Genomic DNA, 23,264 nt, shown 5'->3' with positions numbered 1-23,264 from the left:
TAAGACAATAGCTGATAAATTGATGTACATCCCCAATGATGATTCTCAAAATTACCCATTCTGTATATTGCAATAAGTGGTTGAAACGTTTGGACACTTAACTAATTGAACCAATAAAATTTCAATAGAAGTCCCCAAGGTTGTAAGCATACTAATAAGAAAACGTTATTATAAGACTTTGGGGACTACTGTTATATTATTTTTTAAATAACTAGCGGCTTCGCCCCTAGCCTCTAGGGGCTTTGCCACAAGAGATGACAACAACAAAAAATTCAAAAAAAAAATAAGAAGAATTAAAGAAATCTTCTACAAAAGAAATTTTCTACAAAAGAAATCTTCTACAAAAGAATTCTTCTTCAAAAGAATATTTCTACAAAAGAATTCTTCACCAAAAAAAAAAAAAAAAAAAAAAAAAAAAAAAATGGGGGGGATTTTTTTGTTTTTTGGGGGGTTGGGGGTGTCCCACCCCCCAAGAAAATAGCTTAAAACCACCGCAGGACCAATAGGTATATACCCTGAAGAGTAGAATCCATTCGGTTCAGTGGTTACCGAGATCTTAAGCTTCAGACGGACAGACGGACAGACGGACAGACAGACGGACAGACATCGTTCTACTTTGTATTATAGATATGGATATAATTATCAGTGAACTATGTCAGGTATCTAAAGGAATTAGACAATGGCTGATAAATTGATGTACATCACCAATGATGATGCACAAAGTTACCCATTCTTTATATTACAATTAGTAGTTGAAACGTTTGGACACTTAACTAATAGAACCATTAAAATTTCAATAAAAGTTCCCAAGCCTACTAATAAGAAAACGTTATTATAAGACTTTGGGGACTACTGTTATATTAGTTTTTAATCAACAAAATTACCCCTAATATAGATTTAATTATTAGTGGATCTGGGATCTCAAGGCATAAGACAATGGCCGATAAATTGATGTACATCACCAATGATGATGCACAAAGTTACCCATTCTTTATATTGCAATTATTGGTTGAATCGTTTGGACACTAACTAATTGAACCAATAAAAATTCAATAAAAGCCCCCAAGGTTGTAAGCCTACTAATAAGAAAACGTTATTATAAGACTTTGGGGACTACTGTTATAATATTTTTAATCAACAAAATAACCCTAATGTAAATAAAATTTTGGAGTTTGTCAAGGATTTCACGGCATAAGACAATGGCTGATAAATTAATATACATCCCCAATGATTATCCTCAAAATTACCCATTCTGTATATTGCAATTAGTGGTTGAAACGTTTGGAAACTTAACTAATTGAACCAACCAATAAGATTCCATAAAAGCCCCCAAGGTTGTAAGCATACTAATAAGAAAACGGTATTATAAGACTTTGGGGACTACTGTTATATTATTTTTAATCAACAAAATAACCCTAATGTAAATAAAATTTTGGAGTTTGTCAAGGATTTCACGGCATAAGACAGTGGCTGATAAATTAATGTACATCCCCAATGATGATTCTCAAAATTACCCATTCTGTATATTACAATTAGTAGTTGAAACATTTGGACACTAATTGAACCAGCTAATCAAAATTCAATAAAAGTCGCCATTGTTGTAAGCCGGCCTACTAATAAGAAACAATTATTATAAGAGTAAGACTTTGGGGACTAGTGTAATAAACAGCCCAATATTACCTTCCCTCCTAGGACTTTGCACATCCCAATCAAGATCAATCTTATCTCCCCCCCCCCCTGAATGATATAACGAGTGAGTAAATAAACTTAAGGTTAGGTACAGAGAGGTGGAGGGGGGGAGGGGTTTGCAGTCCAAAATTAATGATTGGAAACTTTGGATACGTTTATCAAATCTTGATTGGTTAGTTCAAACTATTTTATTAGTGTCTATACATTTAAACAAATAATTTTAGTCTACAGAAGGTGTAATTTTGTTCAACATCATTGGGGATGTACATCAAATTAATGTCCATTGTCTTGTCCCTTTAGTTCCATAACTATAAAATTAGGAAAAAATAAAAATTATTTTGATTTCCCGGAATCAAAAGGGATAAGACAATGGCTGATAAATTAATGTTCATCCCCAATGATGATACACAAAACTACCTCATCTATTAAAATCATATCAAATATTCTAATGTTTACTTTATTAAGTGTCTAAAAAATCAGCCATGTGACGGCATAAAAACGATGGAGATGAGATAAGAAGTGGGAAAGAAAGCCCCTAACAAAGAGATGGATAATCCCTCATTTTCATGACGTCACATGGCTTATTTTTTAGACACTCTGTAAAGTTACGTCATCGTATTTAATAAAATCTGTGACAAACCCCAAACTGTCCCAGTTTTGAGCAAGACGATTCCTGTGACGTCATATAAAAAGGGAAGGGGGGAAGAAAATCTCTTCCCTTTTCTCCCATCTCTTTTGAAGAGATTCCCCCCCCCCCTTCCCTTATTCTTTCCCGAAACGTATATGACGTAACTGGAATCGTCTTACTCAAAACTGGGACAGTTTGGGGTTTGTCACATTTGTTATTTATGTTTAAAAAAATTCTTTAAAATGAAATCAAAAATCTTCCAAAGTTGTTTAATAATTTAAATTAGCCGATTTTATTTTTTAGTTATAGGGGAAAGAGGGTGGGGACATTGGGCTGTTTATTACATTAGTCCTCAAAGTTTTATCATAACGTTTTTCTATTCGTTTGCTGAACAACTTTGGGGAAATTCATCGAATTTTGATTGGTTGGTTCATTAAGGTTCAGCCACTATTTGTAACTTACAGAATGGATAATTTTGTATATCATTATTGGGGATGTACATACATCAATTTATCAGCCATTTTCTTTAACAGTCGGCAAGTCAGTCATGCTAAAAAAGGTATATATATATATATATATATATGCCAGGGATCTAAAGGGATAAGACAATGGCCCATAAATTGATGTACATCACCATTGATGATACATAAAATTACTCAAAGTGTAGTTTACAATAAGTGGTTAAAACGTTGTGACACTCAACTTATAGAACCAAACAATTAAATTATAAATAAAAGTCCCCAAAATTGTTAAGCTAACGGATAAGAGAAGGTTATCAAATAACTTTGGGGACTAGTGTAATAAACAGTCCAATGTCCCCTCCCTCTCTTCTAGGCCACTGTACATCTGTTCGAAATCTAATTTTGTCCCGTTTGTCCATCCGTGACTTTTTTTGGGGTTGGGAACTGATGGATATTATCATCCCTGTTTTAAAAGCGAAGCTTTAATATAAATATAATTAGGGTTGGTTCGTCCGTACGTAACAGATAGCTCTTTTCGTTAATTTAGGCATGTTATAATTGTTCTATCGATTTCAAACTTTGCATGATGATTCCTATAGGAGTTAGGTAAGATTTAGAAAGCGAAGCAACTCTATAATCGTTACGAGAAAGTCCGTACGGGCATTTTAAACATGTTGCTTTTAAGTTTTTTAACATAAAATTTGTATGTGATAAAATTATCCGATTGGTCTGATATTAGTAATACTGATTCCTAGGACAACAAAAGCGAAGCATCTCTATAATAAAGTCCGATAACAATGTAAGTATTTCCTTAACCCTTACAGATCGGGCCCCAATTCCCACCTTAATAGATCGGGGGGGGGGGGGGGGTCATATTGACCCCCCCCTCTATCTCGGCTTCTGTTACAGATAAAGACGTAAAATTTTTTTCTGGTGGTTCATGTGTATTTTTAGAGAAAATTACTTTTTCTAGTCATAGCGTTCAGGCCGCTCCTTAGCCGCTTTTTAGCGGCCAGCCGCTAAATTTTAAAACAGCTGTAGAGCGGCCAATTTTGCAGCTAGGATGTCCAAATTTTAGGACGAACTTTTATTTTTTTTTATAACAAAAAAAATACTTTTTCTGATCATCGACGAAAAACGGCCAATAACGGAAACCGCCATTTTCGGCGGTTACGGCGGTAAAACGGCGGTTGGCGGCGCCAATTAATATTTTTATCTGTTTAATGTTGCTCAAGAATTTACCAAAAAAATTATAGGTCTCTAGCTGTAATAGAAGCCACGATATTCATGATATATGTCTGTATTAAAAGCCGGACAAAAATCGGTCATAAAGTCGGTCAAACGGTCATAACACCACTTTTCTCATAAGGTCATTGATATCTTGGTATTCACCGAAAAAAATTTAGGTTTCTACCTTATACACAAAAGTCATAATGTAGAAATTAAGATTTATTAATTTTTTTAAAATTTTGGTGCTACCCAACCGACTTTGACCGGACACCACGACCGACACAGACCATATATCTTAATAAAATCAACTCTTGCCGACGCATAATTACTAAACTTAAAAAGTCATGAAGTCACAGCTCTCCATCTTACCTACAAAAAAAATGACATTGAAAAAACTAGAGGAGGGGGTCAATATGACCCCCCCCCCCCGATCTGTAAGGGTTAAACAATATCCTGTATTTAAGCAGTTTTTCTGCAGATTTACTTACAATTTTGTTTCGTTTGACTCTTATACATTTTTATATTCTGATTATTTAGTTCTGACACTACACAAGTTAAATGTTCGTCTGTCCTACCGTTTCATAGCTTCGCTTTTATGGATGTTGTCATCCTTGTTTTTTTTGTAGACCCCCTATGGGCTGAATGTTACACGAACAATACCATATGCATTCCTGGGTCATGTCATGGATTCTATGTCTATTAACAGGTAAACAGACAGACAGACATACGGACAGACAGAAGGTCATATAGACCGATATACAGACAGATAGACAGATGGATAGACAGACAGAGAGAGAGAGACAGATAGACAGACTAATATACAGACAGAGAGAGAGACAAACAGACGGACGGAAAGATAGACGGAAGAATAGACGGACAGACAAACAGTCGGACAGACGGGAAGACAGACGGACAGATGGTCAGACAAACATACAGACAGACGGACAGACAGACAGACGGACAGACGGATAGAAAGATATACTTCCGGATAGACAGACAGATACAGATAGACAGAAAGAAATCCAGCCAGACATACAGAAAGACAGACAAAATGATTAAATCAATTAAATAGTTTTTGATTCAATTCCTGACTCTTTGATGTACAAACCCTGTTTGGCTGCCCAGTACCCAAATTTAACCTAACCTAACACGAAAATCTATCAAATACCACCACGTTTACATAAAAAAAGGAGAGGATGGGGTTATTATCTTTGTACAAGAAAACTGTGGTAGCACTGAAAATATAAGAGGAAAGAGCAGTGTGGAGATGCGATCCTCAATTTTCAAATTCTTTGAACGTACATATGAGACTTTTACAGAAATGCTTCGCATCCACAACTATCTATCTATGCTTGATATAAAATCAACACTATATAGATCATATTATGAACCTTTGATTGACACGTGCCCTGCAATTAACTAGTAGCACTCAGGGGCAAGACACAATTACTTTAGCTAGGCCCAAGGCATTATTTGTATCAATTTATGCATTCATAGGCCTGTCTCTACCTATATGACACCATATATGGGTAACGAAAGCCTATTCATGGTAATCTGTATGTGATTTGCTAATAGTATATGTTTATTAAAGATATTATGTTTATAGTTAATGTAATCATATAAACAACCAGTACATATATGTATGCCTACAACCATGCCTGATTTACGTCACATATTAACACACAGATATTTAATTGCACAGACAAACACTAAAATCCTGGTCCAGAGCTAATGTTATAGCATGTACCTCTTGAATTTATTCAGTTATTTACTAACTCTCCTACCATCAACTTCTCTTTCTGGCTTTAAAAGGTAATGACTTAGTTGTTTGGCATGCATTGTAGTTTAAATTTAGGCCCCTTAGTACTTAGCATGAATTGAGCTCAGGCCTTATGTTAGATTTCTAACACTTAGCACAATTCACTGCTTGGGACTTAGGGCACATTTCTGTCCTACTCTACTTATAATTTTAACACGTATCCTGTAAATATTTCCATACTTAACTTATGCACTTGTGATATAAATACACTCTATAAAAACATTTTCCTTCCTTAATACTTGATATACTTATATGATTCTGATCGAATATCAAAACCAACCATTTATTCTTAGGTTAAAGCAACATAATACTTCGCGTGGGTCTTTTGTTGAGCTTCCACCAGCTCAACCAAATTCGTATTATACTTGTGGGAATAGAGGGTTAAGCATTCTAAACAAGCGAACCGACGATGAGAATGTCTATGTGTATTGCATTAAAATTAGGTTTTAGTAGTACTCATAGAAGAGCGGTCTCCATACCTAAATATGGACAAACGCCCCATTCGCACACACAATGGTGCAACTTACCGGTTGTATCTTAGAAAAATTTTACTTCATAAATTTTTTTTTCTTTTTTTTCCTTACCGTACCCGAACCGCCTAAGGCAGGTATTTTTACCAAAATCGAATAATTGTAGCTATGGCAAAATCGGATTTACCAAAACCTGTGATACTATCTGAGAGCAAGGTTAGGACTATGAGGCGTTTGAAGAGATAGGGACTGAAAGGCACGACACAAATGCAATTGAGAGCCTCGTGTACGAGCAGTTGCACTAGCTGACACTCTAGAGGCCCTAGAGAATGCTAGCATATTTGTGGCCATTGGTCGCCGCCCTATAAGGACACTCGCACTGGTTGACACTCTAGAGGCCCTAGAGAATACCAGCACACCGGCACCTCCATGTCCGCCTCTCTTTAGTAAAACACTTGATTTGGAATAATCTATGATTGAGCTATGCGCAAAATTTTGATTTCTGGACTTAGTCAGAATTTTGAAATTTAGGAGTTGTGCTAGGTGGCGGAGTATATATATAAATCTTCGGACTTAGTATGATTTTTACTTATTCGAAAAGTCTCTAAGTGTTGAAATACTTGAATCTTTGATATTTAAACCAGAACTTATTAAGAATCAAGCATGGAGTAACTTTTCATTTATAAGCTATCAAAATACTATTTGTAAAGGACCATTTTGAACTGCCTTATTAAATGAAAACTTAGGAGCAAATCCTATAGAACACGGGAAACGCTGTTAGTTGGGATACATATTGTCTTTGGAGCCATGTTTCTGAAACAATATGCCGAAAGCAGTTAGTACTCTTGAGTCGTAGTAAAGGGCCAAAAGATTATTACAAACTTGTAGCATTTATACTCAAGTTAAACTGTACTAATACTTTGGTGCCGTTAGAACCGATTTTCTGAGATTTGCACTTACTTATACATGCCTAGGACTTATATTCTTAATGCAATTCTGATTTATATGCGGACGTATCAAAATAACTATCGCCTCTAAAATTTTGAGTTAAACAAAATATTTCAAAGTCTCAAGGATATTCTCAACATCGATCGGTTGGAATGATATAAGTGTAGACAAATTGCTGTATGCAATCAGAGAAATAACTCCAGAGACTTCCTAAGACTCTGAGCAAAATATTCCACTTTTGGACTTAGCACCGTTTCTATTTCTTTTGTTACAAAGAGAATCTCGAATTTCTGGACTTATAGTAATTTTTATGAAATTGGGAACTTGGTTGGAAATTTACCAAAATTCGGACTTGTAATAATTACGATTTTTCCAACTAGATTAATAAATTTCACTTTCCACACTTAAAAGAAAATTTTGTCTTAGAGTATTTTTGTCTTAGCCAAAATATTCCAATTATGGACTTAGAGAGATTCTATTTCTTTTGGTGAAGGATAATTCTAACACTCTAATACTTTATAATTTTAAAATCCTTAACTTAGCGAGATTTGCATTTAGTCAAAATATTCCAACAGTGAACTTAGAGTGTTTCTATTTCTTTTGACTTATAGGCAATCTCTAAAGTAGCATTGTGAATGAACTGTTAGGAAATTTCATCTCGGACAAAATATTCCACGTCTGGACTTAGAGTAATTCTATTTCTTTTGTCTCAAGAAAAATTCACCAATTTTGTACTTAGCATAATTTCATTGAAAGGTTATGGACTTAGTCAAAATTCACTAATTTTGTACTTAGCATAATTTCATTGAAAGGTTATGGAGTTAGTCAAAATTTACTAACTTTGTACTTAGTATAATTTCAATAAGAAAAAATTTTTTTTTGACTTGAGTCAAAATTTGCTAATTTTTGTACTTAAAGATATTTTTAGATTTTTTTTTTTCAAGCCAAAATTTATTGATTTTGTACTTAGAATAATTTCATTAGAAACTTTTTGGACTTAGTCAAAATTTTCCAACTTTGGACTTAGAGTGATTCTATTTTATTTTGACTTAGAAAGTTTTAATTCAATCTTAACTTAGAAAATTTTTTTTGTATGATTCCTTACAAACACGTACATAAATATAATAAACAGTTCACTCAACAATAAGTAGGACATGAAAACTAAATTTTTACTTGCTTTGCTAATGCTAACATTTCTATTTCATGTACCACCAGGATTCAGCAGTGAAAGTGAAGACAAGTTAATTACTAGTGATAGTGACCATTAGTGATATAAAAGTATAGTCAACAATATAGGCCCTATATGTACTGAATAGCACACTTTAAGAGACAAAGTTCTATACACCAAACGCAGCAGGAGGTTGCAGCAGCCTACCTTGGGAGAGTAGGACGTCTCTAAAAGAAGTAGCAGAAGTACTACGGAAAAGTACCCTACTGTCTTTAAATATCCGGAATCATAAACTTTTTATATCGAGAAACGTATGTTTACTTAGGCTTACTAGCACATAGACTATAACCAAGTAACATAAAAGTGTGTCTACATATAGCCCAGAGTTTTTATAACCTAACAAATTACTTTTAGATAAGTTAGAAAAAAAAAGTGCACTAAGATCAGTCAGATTAGTTTTCAGAAAAAAGTATAAGTATTGCTTAATTCAAAGTTGATAGGCTCCTTTGAAGTTTGATTGACAACCTCCACATTATAGGTTGGCCACCTAGTGTAGGATCTCACACTTCCTCAGAGTAAACTTGCACTTGAATATTGTAATACTACTAATTATAATTAGATTACATCCGGTCAGATAATTTTGAAAACAATCTTTACATATATAAATATAGGTATATCTAAATTGTATATCCCACTACAGTTATAAGAATTGAAGTCATAAGTGAAGCCCCAATTTTGCGCAAATTACGTTATAGGATTGGAAGGAAACCCCTAATACAACTATAAGTAAGAGGTGGCGAGATCTTTGACATTCAGGCAAAATTGTTGCAATATTATTAGAATATAGACGATCCTTTGGGAGTGAACCTTAGTAAGTTATATTCATAATAGCCTTACAGGAATAAGTAGATCGTAAGCTATAAACACATATCCTTGGAGTGAAGTAAGAGTTCAACAAGGATTATAAATTGCTGTTTCTTTTCTCGACAACCATAATTTGCTAGGAAAGTCGACTCCTGAGCAAACTAAAAGTTAATTTGTGATAGTATATAAGCATACCCAAATTAACTCCGCTGCAAACATTACTTAATTTAATAACCAATTTGAATAGCTAACTAGCTCAAATTGACTCCATAAATAAAACTATATAAAAGTTAAGTAGGAGTGTTTCTACAGTTGAGCCTAATTAAGGATAAGGGTGCATTAGCGCACATCTTTAGAATATCAATCAAAAGCTCACACGTACGTATATACGACGTAGAAACAACTATAGGTGAAGCATATATCATACCCATCTATAGCTAAACACAAGTTAAAGCAAAGAATTGTTAACTTAAACAGATTCTTGATTGTTTTAAACTATACCCATTATTTGTAATCCTCTCGAACTTCCGCTATTTTTATCATAAAAATAGTACAACATTCCACTGGCATCTAAAAGAACTTACAATTAGTTCTAAGACTTTACAACTATTATCATGTCATCTGCCCGCAAGCAAGGCCAGCAGGATGATGAAGCTGGTAAGGAAACCACTCCTTGTCGGGGACGCTCGACAACACCTGGTATGAACACCCCTTCAGCTAATACAGACATTAGAGACTCCGATGCTTATGAGGAAATACAAATATCCAATTTAGAAGATTCAGAACAAATTGACAAGAGGAATATGAGCCCTGAGGTGAATGCGATATCTCTGGCCTCACTATCAACACAAGCTAACTTATCAGACTCATGGAAAACTGTTTCCCACAGGCGGACAAAAGTAGCAGAACCAGCAGAAGAACTTCTACTCTCGCAGAAACTGAACACAATACAACTTGGTAGACCTAATACGAGTGGTTCACTTGAAGTTGGAAGGCATCTCTGCACAAACTGTACAACGAGTATAGAACACAAGAGAATCCACACCACCAACACTTCGAAATCTAAAGAGAGTAGAGCTAACTACAGAGACAGACAATTTGCCAAAATAGAGGCCATCTCAAATTATCATAGACGAAAATCCACCGTTAAAGAAATGGCTACAAAGTCACCCAATCCCAAACCTCATCACAGGGATAACAGGGACAGGCATTCCCAGAGGAATACCAAACGGGATTATCAGGCTTCTTATAGGTTATCACCTGGACGCTACTGTGTAGCATGTGGACAATATTCTCACGACATATCTGATGGATGTAGATTATTATGTGATGATACAGGGCGATTATACCCAACTGTATTGTATCAGCTTTCTGTACAAACTGTTATAAGACATATGGTAAAGAGTTATACCATTCCCGACACTTATGTCCTGGAAGGCCAGCCATGATGGAATTATACCATAGTGGTAAGGTGAGACCTAGTGGTGTCTTCAGGCAAACATATGAAGACTGGGCAAAAGCCAATGCTGAGGAATCATCTAGAGATTGTAACCTCAGTGGAATCACAGCTGCCACAGCAGAAATAGTTCCCAATGAGCCTAAAGATCAAGTAGGAGATAACATTACACCAGCAAAAGAGGAAGAAAGAAAATTGTACCTTCATTGCTCTGGTTGTATGCCAGAAGAAATAGATTGTAAATATGACTATGATGTACGCATGACAGCTTTACTTGACTCAGCAACAGATAAAAACATCATATCAGCCAGGTACTATAGCAAGTTGTTCGGCATAGTAATGAACGAGGATGAAAATCAGCTGGAAGAAAGTCATGATCTACCAGTTACACGTGCAGATCACAAGATCCCCGAACCCAGAGAAGTAACTCTCATGATTCGCCCCACATCATTCTCAAGCCGTCACTACCCAATTCCCTTCTCAATTGTAGCTGAAAACCATGAGGATGTCGCACCTATGATAATTGGACTAAATGGTATTAGAAGCCTACAGCTAACATGGACGCCTGTCACAGACAAATACCGGTTAGCACCGTGTTTGTATTCCATTCTTCACCCTGAAGGACCGCTGAGCAGTATCTTCTGTTCTGAATTTGAGCTCCAGCTCTGTACAGGAGTAGTTAAAAAGATCAAAGCTAAAGAAACCCAAGTGATAGTAATGAATATCAACCACTTTTTCAACCTAGCACCTGGAACACAAGTAATCCTCAGCGACGATCATATTTCAAACGAACATGCAGGAATCAAAATCTTACCTGGACAAACACAACTCATTATCAATGATGATGGACAACTCAGTGGCAGAGCTTTAATAATCAACAACTCCGATCACACTATCACCAACACAGTTATCACTGGTTACATAGAGTCCAGTGACCAATCTATTGTCAGAGAGGTAGTCGTTGATTTTGACTTCTCAGGATCATTCATATATGGACTACCTATGCTACCAGAAGTAGACGAATCTGATGACGAATTGGATCAACTTGCCATAGCACGAAACACGCCAGCTCTTAATTAGATCACTCTAGTTACTAGTAGCCAACCCAATAATACTCTTATACCAATCTGAAACACAAAATCAATTATTACATTGATTAACTTATTAAGCTGATAGATACACTTTAATTCATACAGCTATCAAACAGGGCACTCACATATCATGAGTGATCTTAATCTGATTATCATCTTAATGCTAAATAACACGCCAGTCTCATCACCTCCTGAATACAGTAACTTCATCGAATCCATAGATGATGATGTAAAAATTAGGTTAAGGTATATGATCAAGATTGAAAATTTCACACACTACTATTAAAAAAAAAAAGAGAGAGAAACTTGAATAATAATATAGCTAATATTTTATGGCATAATGCTAAAATCTTCATACATTCACGTGTAGACAAAAGAAAAGGTCCTGAACAATCAACAGTGCCAAAATACCACGGGGACTTTGTCTAAAAGACTATCATTACTTGTGAAGCAAACTTTACACTAAGACTCACCCTAAGACAGACAAGACCAAATTGTAGAACAAAAATATATATTAAGGACATGACCTAGATAGTACACTCCACCCCAGGAGCCCAGTATACTTAGGGAGTATCATTAAATTGATTGAACTATCTAAAAACGAAGTCAGAATTACTGAACATATATTTTGAATATTCTGAAGAAAGTTGTGGAGAATACGCACATAAAAGACAGAAAATTTAGTTTGAGAAAATTTCACTTACCTTGAAAAGTTGTAACTTTTCCTTGGTTCTAGTTTTACAGGTCTATTGCAGTACAAATTGAAACAAACATAGCAGTTTTCAAAAGATATATAGACTTACAGATTTTAAAAAAAAAAAAAAACTTTTTATGCGCATATTCACAACAATAGACATAAATGAACCAATAGCACATTCGAACTCACTTATACCTTCGGGTTGGATGAACTTTTGTCTCAATCCTAGCACAACGGTGATACTTAGAGGACACTATGAAAGTTTGGCAATTGGGCCAATTTTGGTAGAATTAACTAGCACATTGACATGTAAAATAACCCTGTCAAATAAAGCTAGTACCACCTCTAGCTTTTATGTAATAGTCTTATTATAAACTGCATTATTAGAACTCACAAACCACTTTTACCACCTGATCTAATCTTTATATAAGCATACAATACTATATCACGCCTGGTGATAAGATACCAAGCTTATCGTTGCCTTTGCAAGCAAAGGAAAACAGTATTGAATCGCTTGACTTTAAATTTCGATTATCTCGAAAACCCTATGAATTATAATTCCCAAGTAACCTTGCAGTTAACATTAAGTCTAAGAAACACATCTCGGATACTTAACCTATCAGCCTTTAATAATGCCTGAAACATGTATCCAAAACCATGCTGTGGCAAAAGTGCATCTAAATTGTATATAATTGTGATACAGACAAAAACTATCGATTAGGATCTGTACGAACAAAACTATATCTTTAATGCTCTTATTTAAGAACACAGCAACAGTATACATTGTGATATGCCACAATTTCAACCATCAATGATTTTATTTAAAAATCTAGTAATTAAGCAAAAAAAAAGAAAACCATTGCCTACCCTCAAAGAAAATTTCAATCAAACAAGATTAAGTTTTCTTTCTTGCATATGGTACTCAGACTTCTTTAAAACTTTAAACTTCAGAACTCTTTAAACTTCAGAACTATAATATAACCCAAATAACAATGCATCTTGTCAACAAATGATTAACAGATATATTACAATGCTAACCAAATTAGATTTGAACTGCTCTAACAACAACACAACTAATAATAATGCCATAAAATATTTAAATTATAAACCATATGAACTAATTATAGCTCATACTATAAGAAGGGAACACTATTGCTCTTCTTACGCAATATTATATGCTGTACGCAATTTTTGATGAAACAGGGATATTTAAAAGTTTAAATGATAAAACTCCCCTATATCTATTAAAAAAAAAAAAATGCCAAAACCTGTTTTAATTGCTAATTAAAGATAAGATTACAACTAAAAATCACAAAAAAAAATATATAAAGGTAAACTTACAGAAAATTCATGGAATTAACTAAATACTTTCCACGTGAGACCAATCCTAATATCACACATACCCTCTCACAGTATTAATAAATTGCAAGTGTTCAAAATAAACATGGTTGAAAGGAGATCTGATATAAATACAGACAAGTTAAATACCCTTTCAAAATCAAAGAGTTTCAAACCAATTGGCTAATATTTTGACACTTTCATAGAGAATACAAAAGAGTAATTATAAAGTCTTACAATAAAGTCATGGACTAAAAGACAATTAACTAAGCGAGACGCTTCCGCTTATAAGTTTGGCCAAAGCAAAATCTGCGACTAAAAATATGTGCAAAGTCATTCCTTTATGCACAAATAAGCAACATAATGACTACCATCATAACAAAATGCAAATTTAATTAATACAAAACCTATAATTCTGCACACGTACAGAATTCATATCTATAAAACATTAAACATAAATTATAATATCAAATTTCGAGAGATATAAATCAAATCCAATAACAATCACTTGCATTTCCGTTTACCCTGTAAACTCGGGAACAATATAATAGTATGTTATCCTAATCTGATAACAGAGATATCATAATTTATGTAGAATTTTCCCACTCAAGGTTATATATCCAGTGGTAAAATTTACGTCTTCTCTCTTGACAGGGGGAGACCAACCATATACAATACATGTCGACTAAATAAGTCGATCCCTTCAAAAATATTTATACACAAAAATATATAAAAGGAAAATTGTATATGTGTAAGTTTTGAATCTGTATAATCTAAACAGAGTCAAACGAGTAATACAAACTGTACAAATATACGCATGTCACTGCGTAACCCAATATATACAAAACTGAGTTAAAAGTTAAAATATCTAATACTTCTATGTAAATCACGCAAGCATAAAAACATTATTAGACAACCTATATATAAATGCCTTGAATTGAGATGAACTTGATCAGTTATTAAGCTTATAACCAATCTACATACAAAAAAAAATATGTCAAAAACTTTAATTATAGTTTGAAACCGGAAACGCCCACTCAGGATCTAGCAGTAGCGAAAGTGGGATAATAAATAGATTTTGGAAAAATAAGTCAGTTTATCATAGAACTCCAAGCAGTGAAGACCTTAACTATTAGTGTAAGTGTACCAGTCAGAAAAGTAACTTTTGATTGTGGATATAAGCATCTATTAAATAAACTTAACTGTTTAACAATGTATTCTAAGATAATATTAATAATACTAAGTATGTACTACTATAGTACAACAGCAGACACAATGACAGACTTGATACCCACTCACTATCAAAGTGGAGAATATATAGGCTACACAGCTGTAGCAATTCGATCCATTCAAGTTGATATATCTGTAGACAATACAGCGCCTGAAATAGCAATCTATGATGGCCTGAAGACTCAATTAGACATTAGCTACGATGGACGCACATTCACTTCAGCACAAACTAAACTTATAGGCAAGTTATATACCAAAAAGATTAAGGACTTGCTTAATGAAGTAATAAAACTTATCCGCAAAATCAAGGAAGCTATTGAAACAGTAACTCCTTTAATAAGTTCTAACCGCATTGAAGTGACTAATAACGTAAATAAGCTTTCTTATAAGCTAGATCATGATAAGTTTGACTTTACACAGTTATTGCTTGCGGAGATAGTACCACAAATTGTAAGTGGTATAATCCTTCATGCCAAAGCAGCTAACTTTGTGCAAACAGCAGAATACTCTTATGTTGATAGCTTGAGCAACTTAGCCATCATGAACTTAGAAGATCTTAAAGCAGACTTGAACTTCAGACTTACTCTAATTCAAGATCTTGCAAAGACAGACATCACAGACTCTATTAAAACTTTTGTAAGGCAAGAACTTAACTTGGACTATACTCATAATCTTGGATTGGAAGTCCAAAGTCGTTTAAGTGGTGGTACCACATCATTTACCACTATCCTATCCATGGAATTAAGTTCTGAGCCAATAAAAATCTACAGATACGCACCAATTCCTTTTGATGAGTGCTATATCGATTCCATTTATTATTTGGATAAAACCAAAAGAGTTTACAGACAATCTTACTATAACGCTTATCTACCGGTTGAAGCTGACCAGTGCCTTAAGGGACTACTTAGCGTTAATGAAACATTGATAACCAAGCACTGCCCTTTGGCAAAACAGACTTATCCCTACGCTCATGTGCAAGATGGAATTGTCTTTACTAGCTTGAGCGAGAATACTAATCGCAGTTTAGAGAATGCATCAATAACTATTACATCCACACCTTTTATTATAACAGGAGGATCATATAATCTCACATTGGGAGATACGATCGCACAGTTCGCATTAGGATATGACCGACAGACCACGGCACGAACTTTACCATTTGCGTCAGAAGCACTGTGCCCACCAAAACCTAAAGAACCATTGACCATTAGAACTATCTTCGCTCATATAGAAGAAATAGCTATATACGTGTCAATAACAATTATCATGGTCATAATATTAGACAGGATCACTACATTCCTAGTCAGACTCTTGAAAAGAATATTAAGAGTATTTCAGAGGAGTTTGCGTATACGCGGTAGAACGCTTGTCCCTCAACGACCAGATGCACATCATCATAACCTAACGGTAATCTACGGCAGGAGAGGTCACCCCGCCGCGACTACCGCTAGTTATCGACCTAGAAACTCAAACAGAATAGTTAGATAAATATATAAGTTAACATGATTCCTATGACTTAACTTCTAATGCATCCAGATGGAAAGACTAACGGACATTCCCAATGATATAAAAGATCTTGCCAAACGGAAAATATAATACTCTCGTAGTTACCTATACAATATTGTACTTGTATTCTTGTACGTCTCTTATAAAAATCTCCACGTTATTATTATATGAGTTATCTAAAAGGGTAATGATAGAAACGGTAAGAAAATAGACCACATATATAATAACTATAATACCAAAAGAACATAGTAGGTAATGTTAGTACTCATTTTAATTGTTATAAAATAAGCGAACGTTAAAACTAAGCTAGACGCTTCACAAAGGTAACAATTTAATTTAGTTATTATCACTACTAACGTGACAAACAAACAAGTAACGCTTATAGAGTAAGCTACGTAATTTTATACAACATATGTTAAACCAGTAATTAACAAATTATGTATGTTACTTAAAAATCTCTATATTTATTTTTAACAAAAGTAGATAATCTTTAGAAAAGGTATAAAAATTTGACAAATATTTCTCTTTGGTGAAAATTATAAAGTTAAGACAATTTCGAAAACAGAATATAAACTTTCATTTAACAAAAATCGTTGGAAAACAAAATTGTGATAATAAGAAAGATTTCTGACAAGTTTTAACAAATTTAGTTAATAATTTTTTTTGGACTTAAGCTGTATATTGGCACATAAGAAAAATTCCGAGATCTTTAAAAATAATTGAGCAATAAATGCAAAAACTTATATATATATATATAGGCACACAGCCTATCAACGACTCTACTTGAATTAGGAAAATTCTATTTGGTGGAAATAAAAAAATTTAGATTTAACTTTAATGACAGGCCTAAGAAAATTCTACCCCGAAACTTAAGTTTTACGGCTATTGTAGTAAGAATTAAAGGGATGTAAAGTTCTATAGTTTTGAAGAGAATGATATATATTCTAAACCTTAATAAGTTAAATAATCTTCCTTAATGAAATTACCCGATCAATGAAACTACTCTAATTGCTCAAATATTAAAATTTACAAACAGTCTTTACATATTTCTCTTATAAGTACTTGAATAAGCATATTTGAATAAGCTTTGTCTAACGTCAGTCCTTCAGTCTACTTAGATATTGGTTACAAAAAATATACGCTATTTACAGGTCCTCTATATATATCACAGCACAATTAAAATTCACGATTAATGCACAGGGATGGATATAAATGAAAGATCAGAGAAAAGGTACTGAGGCGCAAGTTCGATTAAATATCTATATACATAACCCTTAAAGCTAACAAGAATGAATAAATTGTGATATAAGGCTGAAAATTAAAATTGTAAATATAATATTGAGAAAAGAAATTTAGTTTAACTATGACGAAAGTAATTGAGATTACACGAAGTTTTAAATTAGGGGAAAAGAAAATACAACCTTATACCATTATTTCCTTACATACTAAGTCCCTTACAAGCTAACATGTAATGATATAACAAAAATAACAATGGTGTAAATTATTTGGTCTTGTACAGTATGAAAGTCATAACGTCTAATATTTTACTGAATAGTAATCACTATTTTGACTAGTTACATAAATTAAGAATTTTGTCACACGTGTCTGAGCAGTCTTTGTCTAATAAAATTTACAATGTCTATGACCAAGCTAACATTCGCCACTTCAACGCGTACGCTTAGGGCCGGCAGAACCCCGTCGCCGAGGGACACCTTCAGCATCGGACTCCTCTCTGCTGTTGTCCGACGAACGCGCAACTGAGGCCAGGCTAGCAGTCTCTGAGGCAGTCTCTGGTGGAAGAGATGGGGTGGGAGTCTCGACTGTAAGACGCAGCCGCTCTAAACCTCCAACCATTCTCTCTGGCAATGGGAACCGAATCTCACTACCCATGGAACCAAACTGGCTGGATGGTATATCGATCTCGAACACGTTCACCAGAGGAAGGGTATTTTCCGCTTCCTAAAATAGGGAAGTAAATATTAGTTAAAATAGAAAATCTTAACAAATAATCAGGGAGAAATATAATAATGGCTACCCATATAGATAATTGAGCAGCCTTGATACTTTTAGAAAATTTTTATTAATTTCGCTAAAGTCATGATGCTAACTAATGGAACGGGAATAGCACCATGATTAAAATAACTTCTTGTATATACGCATAGCTAAAGTCACCAACTTCTTTACCTCACGTCACGAAGTTTTGGCGACTAATAATATTAAACGAAGGTAGCAAACTGAAAGATCCGCTGCAGATGGGGAATCAATTCGACTCAAGCATAGGGATGAACTATAGCTGGATCCTTCTGCAGACCCTCCAGAATTGGGTGGGCTAAACCTTAGCATGTTTGTATAGTGTTCCTCCAGATTGACTGAGTTGGTCGCCTAAAATATAATAGATCTTTTAGTTTAATCGCAACGCCAACAACGAGTCTAGGAAAATCAGGAAATGAGAATGCCTAAAATCCTGTAAAGCTATATGATTAGGTAGCAATTCAACCCACTTTATACTAGAATTAAAATCTTAGATCGGTTCAAAAAAAAATGCTTATGCAACCATACATTTTAAGATTAATATTCTACCAATAAAAGAATTTTAGTTGCAAATACCTCTAGATACGTGTACACATATACAGCCTCTTTCTGAAAATTAATAGAAAACGAAAACATGGATACTTACATGTAAACGCTCTGTTTGATCAACAATCAACGGACGGAAGCCAGGACTTCCCGTCGAGGTTTCCAAGCCCACAGGCACATTTCTCCCAGTAATCCGATCCTCAGTGGCAGACAAACAGTGTACGGCAAACAGGCCAATTCTGGACCTTACTTCTGCTGGAGTCGATGGACTAGCAGAGGGAGCCTAAAACAAAAGGAAAACATTAAAGTCTTGATCTAACATTTAGACCCCAATGAGAAACGTACGGCACGAGCAAACTCTTAACTTTCCCAGAGGGAAATAATATTAGGTTGTTACTTAAGATTTTAGTAAATGTTAACTGGTATCTCAACTTAATTGCGGTAACCGAGCGGATTTCTCTGGCGACATAAAACGACGACAAACGGTGAGCGATATATATGGAAGAGCCGAAAGTCAACGTTGAGGAAGTGAGAATAGGACAGAACAACCCTGCCCCAACATGATGCTTTATTAGACAAATCGGGTGGCTAGAAAAAAAATTTATACAAAACAAAAAAAAAAGAAATATACAACAGAAGAAAACTCACCTGTGTATCCGACAGAATATCATCAATCTCAGAGGACGCGGCTTCATACATGGTGTCCGACGGCTCCGCAGTTGGCGACATAGCCCCAGCTCTAGTCCTGTTGGTCCTGTTACTGCAGTGGAGAAGCTCAATGGTCCTGACGCCTATGTTTCGGAGGCGCGTACATACATCTCTTATCCAGCGAGCCAGCGACCTGTCTGAGGTGTTGTCAATACGTGTAAGAGTCTCAAGCCCTACAGCGCCGAAGAAGACCACTATAAGAGCACATGAAAACAAGCCTAAACCCAACAACATGTTAATTAAGCCATCCATGTTGAAGGTGTCCAGACTCGTCTTCTGGTCTCTCCCCAACTCGGCAGACCCAGAATCACCTCCGGCAACATCGTCACCAATGTCACCGCAGGAGTTCTGCATCACCGAATTGAGGAGAGACCAGATGATTTGTATCGTTCTACTAAGCATCAGTGAGAGATGCTCGTTGCCGAACATCTCCCCTTGATCCCTTTCGGACTCTACAGTACTTGTACCCCCATAGTCATCGACATCAGCAAGGCTTGGCATCCCAGACTGGTCGCTGTACACTGAACTCGAGTCGTCTAAGGAGTTTTCAAGAAACGAGGAATTGGCAAGAGTGGCCGCAGCCGCCCTCATTGATTCCTCGAATCTTTCCTTAATATTCTGATGCGCGTCCAGGCTGTCAGGCACATACATTATGAGCGAATGTAAATTTAAAATAGAGGACTAGTGATTCTGAAAGGCAATATAGCAAAGTTGATTTTATGAAAAAGACTGTACACACGAATGTTTTTTGTATTTTAAGCAACTATGGTTGAACCTCCTAACCATTAAACTTTGATTTATCATCTAAAAGTAAAATTCTTTAAGTTAAAGAATATGTAATTAATTTTACATGATTCAACGCTTGAAAATAGCTATCGTTAAGCTATTCAAACATTAAAACTTTGTTTTATTAGATTCAATTAAGTTAAAGAATATGTAATTAATTTTACATGATTCAACGCTTAAAAATAGCTATCGCTGAGCTATCAAAAACATATTCATTATGATGTATCAAGAAATAAAAACTTATGTACTAGCTAAATCTGAATATCTTCAATGATGTTTTAAAAACACTTTCGATAAAGCTAGCTAAATATAATTTTTGTAAGCGACCATTTTTTTTTATAATATGGTTGAGTTACTCGTAACGTAAATAATCTATCAATTAGCGTCATTATAATTGAATTAAGTAAGAAGAAAATCTTATTTTAAAACCTATAGTAAAATTGTTTTAGAAGATTTGAATCAGGACTCAAATAAGTTTTGATTATAAAAAGGGAACGCTGTAATCAAAAGTTAAAACGAGTAGAATGATGGAATATATCTGTGTCATTATAAGTTTTGTTTACGATGAACGAATTTAACTTTTGCAGACGGAAAACGTAAACAAAACAAGGTACGTCAATTTACCTGCTGACTCAGATATGTCCTATCAAAACTACAAATATTATATATAATAAAATTGTCATATATTGAAGATGTACCCATATTGCTTCTAACCCACTTTCGTTTAAAAATACAGTGATAAAGGTCTTATCGACGAAGAAAATAATTGAGTCTTAAATAGTGGCTAACGAATGCAATAATGGGCATATCAACAATCTATAACATAAAAACATTCATATAAAACAAACGGGTTACTATATTTTATCACTTTTATATAAATTCTCTTGGAATTTAGCGGTAAAATTAAACACTCGAACGCAAGTTCCGCTCGCAAAGACAATTATTATATAAATGAGCATAATTACTGGGCCGCCAGCTTTTTATAACCTCGCTCAAATCCAACCCCTATCACTTTTGACCGCCCAAACATAAACAAAGGGTTGACAACTTATTGTTACGTAAAATTTAATTACGGACGTCGAACGATATATTTTATAAATATTAAGTTTAAAAGGTACACTTGATAGCGACGTAATGTAAGATATTAGTTTTTAAAATGACTAAAATTTATTCATGTTAAAAATAACATAAATACAGCTAATACCAACAATGGTATAAGCCATATGTACATATACAAAATATACAAACAAAGGGTTACCAACTATTGTTAGTAAAATCTTATATTTTTACATATATACGAGTAATGTAACCAAAGAAAATAATACGATATGTAAATACTAATTGTACTTATACATTTTTATATAAAATATTGTTTATATTCAGGAAACAGTTATATTTAACAGAAATAGAGATAACTAACCAATCCATTATAGGTCTATCTGTAACGAAAGAATTTCTAGAATATCCCAGGGATAAAAGGATTAATAAAAGATTATTAAAACTTCTTTTGTTTAGATTACCATAGCCAGGATACCCCAAGGAACCGGTTGGAGCACGCGCACTAACTCTTTTTAGGATCTACCATGGACCAGCCTGGAGATAACCTAGATGATCATGGAGTATTGGAGCCCTACCACCACCCTACCTTGGACGGATTGCAGTTGTGTTCCTGTCAACACCTTGACACTATAGACGAGAACAACAACATCATCACCACACCAGAGTACGATGGATTCTCAGAGAACCTATCCATCACCATCAGGAATTTCTTGTTAAATACAGCCCTGACTACCAGAGAAGATAGTAGAGTGGAGACCGATAGTGACACCAGCTCCAGCAGCACACTGTCCCTCTCTACCGATGACCTCAACCAACTCTACTATGACCTGGAAAATCACTCAATCACCTTGGACGAGAATGGAAACGAGGTAGCACAAGTGGACGCCCTTGGCTACATATCTACCTCACCCCCAACCTCAACCTACACTTCGAACGAGAGCACTTCACCACCTAGTTCATCATCAGAAGAAGCTGAACTATCCAGAACAACCAACGCAAAAACATTTATTGATGTGACAATGTTAGATAAAACTAAACCCCTCAAGAAAAGAATGTATTCTATTTGGGAGGTTTATCATCTTGTATACCCAGCTATGAAAATACGCAAATCATACTTTCTTAATGGAAAGCGTATTTAACTTAGCTTGGAATACATTTATAATTTATTATATATGCCTATACACTGGGACTACTAAATTTTTTCTTTTTCTCTTTTTTCTTTTTTAACAACTTACCCCCATTGGAGATGCGATCCTCAATTTTCAAATTCTTTGAACGTACATATGAGACTTTTACAGAAATGCTTCGCATCCACAACTATCTATCTATGCTTGATATAAAATCAACACTATATAGATCATATTATGAACCTTTGATTGACACGTGCCCTGCAATTAACTAGTAGCACTCAGGGGCAAGACACAATTACTTTAGCTAGGCCCAAGGCATTATTTGTATCAATTTATGCATTCATAGGCCTGTCTCTACCTATATGACACCATATATGGGTAACGAAAGCCTATTCATGGTAATCTGTAT

The 23,264-nt window shown here is 34.7% G+C and overlaps 1 protein-coding gene across 1 annotated transcript in view; it reads left to right on the top strand.

Annotated features, from left to right (window-relative positions):
• LOC145307093 (beta-1,3-galactosyltransferase 1-like) overlaps window positions 1–23,264 on the top strand; it is a 38,275-nt gene that overhangs the window by 4,854 nt on the left and 10,157 nt on the right. The window contains exon 5 of the mRNA XM_080149428.1: window positions 4,635–4,714. Within this exon, the coding sequence (XP_080005554.1) occupies window positions 4,635–4,714 (80 nt within the window). The remainder of the gene's footprint in view (window positions 1–4,634; window positions 4,715–23,264) is intronic.

This window comes from Acartia tonsa, chromosome 15, assembly GCF_053477335.1.
Source record: "Acartia tonsa isolate MP-2025a chromosome 15, ASM5347733v1, whole genome shotgun sequence".
Lineage (NCBI taxonomy): Eukaryota > Metazoa > Arthropoda > Copepoda > Calanoida > Acartiidae > Acartia > Acartia tonsa.
The sequence above is the reverse complement of the archived record's forward strand: the minus strand, read 5'-3'. Positions and strand labels throughout refer to the sequence as shown.